The sequence below is a fragment of the Callionymus lyra genome, chromosome 10 (genome assembly GCF_982586985.1).
Source record: "Callionymus lyra chromosome 10, fCalLyr1.hap1.1, whole genome shotgun sequence".
Taxonomy (NCBI): Eukaryota; Metazoa; Chordata; class Actinopteri; order Syngnathiformes; family Callionymidae; genus Callionymus; species Callionymus lyra.
In genome coordinates, this window is record NC_141827.1 from 22769395 (window position 1) to 22776803 (window position 7409).

A 7409-nucleotide genomic window follows, 5' to 3' on the forward strand; every position below is an offset into this window, starting at 1 on the left:
TTTCCACACACACCATATCTGCTACTGCGTGTGTTTTGTCGATGGAGTGTGACCTTTACTTTGTTCGTCCTGGTGCTCGGCCTCCCACGGAGCGAATCACATGATTGCCGGAGTGGGTTCTCTGACAGGGCTGCTGACATGGCAATGAAATATGGAGCCGGTGGCGAGAAACCATCTGTTTTATTTCTTTTTTTTTCAACAACTTAGAAAGTTGGCAACTTTCCCAAACATCTCATGGCAACACACCTGTTTCCTGATTCTCTCAAATGTTCTTTGCCTCGAACCTGGTCAGAAAAAAGCCGAGCTAACCAAACCAGAAGAATATTTCCGTCCAAGGTTAAAGGAACTAAACATAAGAAACACTTGAAAGTAAATCATATAAATTAATATGACTTATTCCCTTATAGAGTGCGGATTTCTCACACGTAAACGATAATGCTTGACACAGTTTATCAATGAGAAAGAAGTCAAATCCAATTTGCACTTTTGCTATTGCGGCGTATTAGTTGAGTGGGTGTGTGTGTGGGAGGCTAAATGCGTATTTTTATGTGTGTGTCAATTTGTGTTGGTTCAACATCAAACTAGTGAAGTCTATTTTGCGAAATGCAATAATTGAATTGGTTTGTAAATACGAAGACTTTTTTTTCCATACGACCAACTGTCTTTTATTTTTTATAAAGATGTATTCCCAGCATGAAACAGCACCAACTCAGTGTCGTCTTTCGCCTTAACTTCTACTTCCACTACTACAATGATGGTTGAGAACATCAACCCTTACTCAAAAGTAAATGGACTGACGAACTTTTATTCATCAGTAAAGTGTTTTTCAGAGATTGATGCTTAGTTTCTAAGCTTCACCAACTCCTAGCATCTGGCAGAACAGCTGTAGTCGAGGTATGGAAACGCAAAATCAATCTGCTGAAGTTGAAGTTTAAAGGCAGTTTACTTGAAGGGTGCCATGTTTTAGATTTAATACATGACAGTAAGACGCCTGAGCCTGAAGTAAAGTAAAGTCAAACCTCCCTCTGCATTTCACCCAACATAGTTTTATTCGGTGACTACCAAAAGCTTGTGGCCACAGTTGAGAGTAAGCACATACTGTAGATGGACCAGTAAAATGAGAGATTTTGCCTTTTGGCTCAGCTCTATTTGTTTGTCATGACAGACTCATGCATGAGACCTCTTGACTTGAGCTACTGCTCCAATTATCTTTATCTTTTCTTAACTTTTGACTTCAACTCCTCCACCTTGGTAAGAATATTTATAGTAATCAGAAAAATAAATTAATCTGTAACTCTTGTCTCTGTTATCTTGACCTTTTAAGTATATATTTTATTGAGTATTGTTTTGATTGTTTAAGCACTTTGTGACCCTGGTCTGGAAAAGCGCTCTATAAATATAAATTACTTACTTACTTATCTTTTGAGAAATCATGGTCCATTATATTTGTTCTTTATTTAAACATGGCTGCTGCAATAGCCACATAGCTAATATATAATAGCAAATCTAGGTGGTAGAAATTAAATTAAAATCGGCATAAATTAACAGACGCATTCTCTCAAATGATCTAGTTGTTCTCACTTTAAAATAGGATTAAACTTAGACTTGAATCAAACTTTTAAATATTTCAATCAGTTTTCCATGTTTCTTTAAATATGAGTGCTTTTTTTTTTTTTTTTTAAAGGAAATTATAGTCTTATATTATCTAAATGTATTTAAATGTGAGACATTGCTTTTTCTCACCTTCCTTCTCATTGAATATGTTTTAATTGAAATTATTATTTTAATAAATATTCTTATCGTTTGGTTTTTATATATGTATAATTATTTTTTTTATCAATATGATTTAATGAAATCTATTTTCTAAACTATTTTATTTATTTATTAGTAATTGAGGGACACCAGCAGTTCGGTTTAAGGCAATGTGTCTCTCTCTAGCGGGTGAATGGGGAAGCGCATTTCTTTTTTTTATCAGCAGTGCTAAAATATTACTTCAGTAATAACCTACAGGAATCTCAATAACCGGCTATAATGGCAATACAAATATTTAAAAAAAAGATTAAATATAATGAGATTTGACGAGTCAAATAATACACATTATCTATTATTTTTTTAATTATTTCTCCTACAATTTCCAAATTCCAAACATTCAACCACACTTGTTTGACATTCGATGAAGAATAAAATACTAAACAAAAGTTTTACTTTTAAAATTATTCAACAACCTTTTTGTTTAAATTATCGGCCGCTTTGCCACGTCGCCGTCGGTGACGTCATCACGCTGCTCCCAGGACAGTCGGCTCAGTTGACATCATCGCTTCCTTCCTGCTATAGTCCATGTAGCTTTTCCATCCTTGTTTTGTAACTATTAGACTGCTGTACGGCCATTAGTTCTGTCTTCGGCTGTTAACAATTACCAAGAGGAAGATGTTGAATATCCTGAATGTGTTGTTTTGTTTTGCTTGCTAGCAGAATGCTGTTAGCACGACTGACAGCTAACAACCCATGGCTAACTATCTTCCCTTGTTTCTATGGCCGTTCTTATTAGACAGCTCGCGTATTGTTGGAAGGACAAAGTTGTCGTTGTAAATACAGCGAGATGACAGATCACAGTGACTGTTAGGAAACAAGAGGATAAACCACAATGAAGTCAGAAAGCGATGCCTCTCCTTCACCTGCCAATGGGAAGCATGTTATTGGTAAGTGCTATAAAGTTAGCTGTCAGGCAGACCGCAGTATTGGTTTAAAAGAGTCCACATTCCTTTAGGGGGGTTTTCTTTCCAGTCATGCATATCAATGTATCTCGTGATCATCTTGAGGGCAAGTAATTGAAGCGACTCTGTTTGTGTTTCTAGATTCCAGCAGCAGGCGGAGCAGGAAGGAAGCAGACATCTCACAGGCCCTCAGTGCCAGTCCTGTGGACGTCGCTGCCCTGAGGAGGATGGCCATCAGTGAAGGTGGTTTACTGACTGATGAGATCCGCCAACAAGTATGGCCCAAACTGCTAAATGTCCCCCTCAAAGTCCTGGAACGGGAGCCAGGTATGATCGTCCTGCTCAAACAACTTGGGTTTACAATAGCAGAAACTAAAGTCTGAGCGAGTCGCTCCTTCGTACTAGATGCTGAACTCTGTCGCATTTTGTATTTCAGATATTGTTGAGCGAGAAAATAACAAGGATTATAACCAGGTGCTACTCGATGTTCAACGTTCACTACGAAGATTCCCGCCAGGTGAGATCGAAAACACATCTCCCATGACTGACAGTGTTGTGAAAGTGTTGTGAGTGTCAAACTTCCGTTCTTTAGTGGAGTATCGAAACATGCTTCTTCATTTAGTGCCACGATTCGATACCCTTGTCTGATCAAAACTTGATGATGTATGGAGTTCTTTACAAAAACAAATAAGTTAAAGCGACATTGAACATCAGATTAATTTGTCACTTTTGTAAGAAAATGGCTTGGAGTGAAAATGTACTAAAGCTGAAAAATGAAACTCAAGATTTGTGTGTGATGTCATTTTCTTTTTGTTATATTTGATCTTATAAAATTGGTATTTATAAAAGGTATTGTTCAGTAACCATTTACTGCTACCGCTACTCGTATCGGTATCCAAAGTGTTTGATGAATACCCAGTCCTACTAAACATGGAGGAAACACACAACTCATACATACTTTAGAAAATTGTGCTTTTGTAAATCTTACTAGAATTGGTATTTTGTCAAAGTAAAAAAGTCATTTTAAAGTATATATTTATTTATTCCCACTAGAGGTTGTCAAAACAAGTCAGCTTCTTCCAGCTTGACCCATCTTGCCATCCTGATTAGTCTCATCAATCCTCGACATTTCCTCATAAATTAAATCTGTGAATTCTTTCTTCGTCTCCCCTGCACAATCCATATGAGTTTGGACATGTATACTTTTGCTGTTTTTAAACCATGTCTTTACAAATGTCTAATTGCGAAGTAACAATTGATTTCACTTCCCCAGGCATGCCTGATGAACAGAGAGAGGGTCTTCAGGAGGAACTGATAGACATCATCCTCCGAGTTCTTGTCAGAAATCCACAGCTGCACTACTACCAGGGCTACCATGATATTGTCGTCACCTTCTTGCTGGTTGTCGGCGAGCGTCTGGCAACTGCCCTCGTAGAAAAACTTTCCACCCATCACCTCAGGTGTGTCTTTTATTTTCTTTTTATCTTTAGCACTCAAAAGTTGACTGTGCTGGAATGAAAACGTATTCCCCGTGCACCAGGGACTTCATGGATCCCACCATGGACAACACGAAACACATTCTGAACTACCTGATGCCGATCATCGAGAGGGTCAACCCTGAGGTGCACGACTTCATGCAACAGTAAGACTCGGTTGTTGATTTGGCGAATGATTTGAAGAATCCATAAAATCATTCTAATTTAACATCTGGGTGGGATCCCATAACAATGATCTAGACCCGGTCATCATTTTGTGATGAAGTAAAAGCTATATCATCTAGTTTGGAGGGTTCGGGACAAATTGATCAATCACAGTTTTGTTAGAGATTGGAAGGCCAAAAACAACAGCCAGAAGCTTTCCTGAATTCTGGTGGTTAGAGGGGAGGATTTAAAAGGCAGCAGGCAGTAGTGATGTTAGCCTATTCGCCCCCAAAATGTGTAAATTAAAAATAAGGAAATCCAGGTCCAGAATATAAATTCAAGAAAGAGGTAAAAAATGGGGAACAGCGAACAATTATCGGCGCCATCTGTTTATGACTAGCTGTAAGGAAACCTTACATTCTCCAAAGTTGTGTAGGTTTCTTGTTGTTTTATTAGTGAAATCTTTTTGCTTTGAAGCTCAGCCTTGAAGTTCACATTGGTCGACCCCATAAGTCAGGGGTTAGCAATCCAGTTCTTTTGGGGGCCATCAAGCCAAAAGAGAGCAGCCAAGGGCCAAAATATGATGGGGGGGGGGATTTTATTAAAGCATGCAAAATGGTCAACATAAAATATGCCATTTAGATATTTGTAAACCTTTGTGAAGAAGAAACTGAGAACATTTAAAAGAGAAAAATAAACCAAATAATGATCTTAATATTTACTCAAATTATTTTAGAAAGTTGTATTTCCCCTGTAATAATATGATAAATACAAACGAGGAGTGTTATTTATAAGAAAAGTATAGCTGCATTAATACAGTCAAAGGTCAATATTTGACCCCTGGACAGCACTATGCCGATGTCTGCCTTCCAATGTTCCCTAAGCTGTGGTTTGTTTTCAGGGCCGAGGTTGGGACCGTCTTCGCCCTCAGCTGGCTCATCACCTGGTTCGGTCACGTCTTATCAGATTTCCGACACGTGGTTCGGTTATACGACTTCTTCCTGGCCTGCCACCCACTGATGCCAATCTACTTCGCTGCTGTTGTGAGTTCAGAACATTGTCAGAACATTAAGATGCGATATAGAGCGTCCGGATCATTGGAATGTCCCACTAAAAACGTGGATGACTTTTTCCAGATCGTGCTGCACAGAGAAGAGGAAGTGTTGGACTGTGAATGCGACATGGCCATGGTTCATCACCTGCTGTCGAAGATTCCCCAGGATCTACCGTACGAGACCCTCATCAGCCGAGCGGGGGATCTTTTTGTCCAGTTTCCTCCGTCTGAACTGGCCAAAGAAGCTGCGTCGCACGACAAGTAATTCAATACCCAACCATCACACAGAGAAAAACGTAGTGGGAAACGATTGCAGCGGGAAATTGACAGGTTTTTTGGCGTTAGCTCTACTCTACCCTGCTCCCTTATTGTTAATTATTATTAATATTATTCAAGAATAAAGAATTTTCATTCATATTCATTTTGTAATGTTAACAATAGGCTTTTGAAAATAGTGATTTAAACATGACAAAAAAAATCTAATGAATCACATTTACTTAAATCAGTTGACAATTAGCAGGTTTAAAATCCAGATTATGATTGTAACTTGACTTTATAGATTACAATTTATTTCTACGTGATGAATAGTAACTAAAATATAGGCTGTAATAACTAAATATATATATATTTTTTAATTGTTGGGTATATTTCCTGACAGAGGTTTCCTTAATAATAAGCGATGTTCTCTTCAGCAGGTGATATTTCTTTCCTCCAGTTTCATGTCAAATCAATTACGTTTCACCTGTGAAATGTTCTCTGTTCTACAGAGAAAAAGATGAATGCTGTAAAGTTACCTTGATATCAGACATTGCTACGTAACCAGTGGAGTTTTCGTGCGCTACATACCCGAAGTTGGATCACTGATCACGGCCGGTCCAACTTCCAAAAGCCTCTTTTACTATAGGTGCGACCGTTACTGTAGGATCTGATAATATTTTGATTGACACACACAATCAAAATATTTTATATATATATATATATAGTTCAATACGACAGTCAATTTAGGATGAATAACGACATATATCACCACTTAACCTGCATCTTAACCTTCTGTCACAACTCCAGCACTAATTGGAGATAAGATGAAAAACATTTGTTTGACTCCACTACTAAAAGAATAAATTAAAATGTGTTTTTTTCTAAACTTCAGCCAAAATTATATCGATCTCCACTTCAGAAAAGGTGTCTTGACAGGTGGACACGATCTACACCTCCTTATGTTTGTGGACAGGGATGTATGCTGAAATATTCTGTACAAAGAGGCTTTAGGAGTGATCAACATTCATCACCATCTGAGTTTTCCTCGTTTTGATGAATGACACTCAGAGAGAGAAACTTAATGGTGATCAACAGTCAAAAGTATTGATGGGCTGATGAAGCTTTATGAAGGATCGTCTTCTGTAGGTGGCGCTCTCAGTGAGTTGTCTTCAAAATAGCTGTTCAAAGTAAAGATTTATAGAACGCAGTGTCATTTAATGGGCTCTGATAATGAGGTCCATGAAGCTTCATCATAGCGTATCTAGGGAACAGACCTACATACTAAGCTGCTCATTGCCATCTTTGAGGTATTTTTAATTTCTATGACACAGTTTTACAGTTTCTTATGATTATATTTTCATATATTTTACACATTTTTAATCCCTCCTGTGTCAGAGCGGTGCCCTCTAACTCTTTCTTTCTCCTACCCTCTCCTAGCATGGCGACCACGACCTTCAAGGACTTTGACCTCGCCTCCACTCAACAGCGGCCCGACTCGGTGCTGCGACGCCGGCGGCGGCAGAAACAGGCGGCGCTGGAGCGATCGACGCCGAAGGCGACGGTGGCCGTAGCGCGACCTTCAGCGGCGCGGCGGTTCGTTCGCCTGGCCGTCATGGGTTTGACCGTCGCCTTAGGAGCGGCGGCGCTCGCCGTCGTCAACTCGGCCCTGGACTGGGTGCCAAACCTGGACCTGTTTCCTTGAACTTGCGAGGACCAATCCGACGGCGGCTCTAAATATCCGAG

At 39.2% G+C, this 7409-nt stretch overlaps 1 protein-coding gene across 1 annotated transcript; it reads left to right on the forward strand.

Annotated features, from left to right (window-relative positions):
• Positions 1-2318: 2318 nt before the first annotated feature.
• Positions 2319-7409, forward strand: tbc1d20 (TBC1 domain family, member 20). The gene is made up of 8 exons (XM_087801470.1): positions 2319-2699; positions 2856-3041; positions 3151-3231; positions 3988-4174; positions 4255-4356; positions 5256-5397; positions 5491-5669; positions 7104-7409. The coding sequence occupies exons 1-8, from the start codon at positions 2645-2647 to the stop codon at positions 7366-7368; spliced, it is 1197 nt and encodes a 398-aa protein (XP_087657596.1). The 5' UTR covers positions 2319-2644; the 3' UTR covers positions 7369-7409.

Excerpts from the sequence above, each read along its gene's own strand:
- tbc1d20 (XM_087801470.1), top strand. The coding sequence starts at position 2,645 with ATGAAGTCAGAAAGCGATGCCTCTCCTTCACCTGCCAATGGGAAGCAT. Across the intron at positions 3,042-3,150 it reads AGTCCTGGAACGGGAGCCAG|ATATTGTTGAGCGAGAAAAT; the intron begins GTATGATCGTCC and ends TTTGTATTTCAG. Across the intron at positions 4,175-4,254 it reads CTTTCCACCCATCACCTCAG|GGACTTCATGGATCCCACCA; the intron begins GTGTGTCTTTTA and ends CCCGTGCACCAG.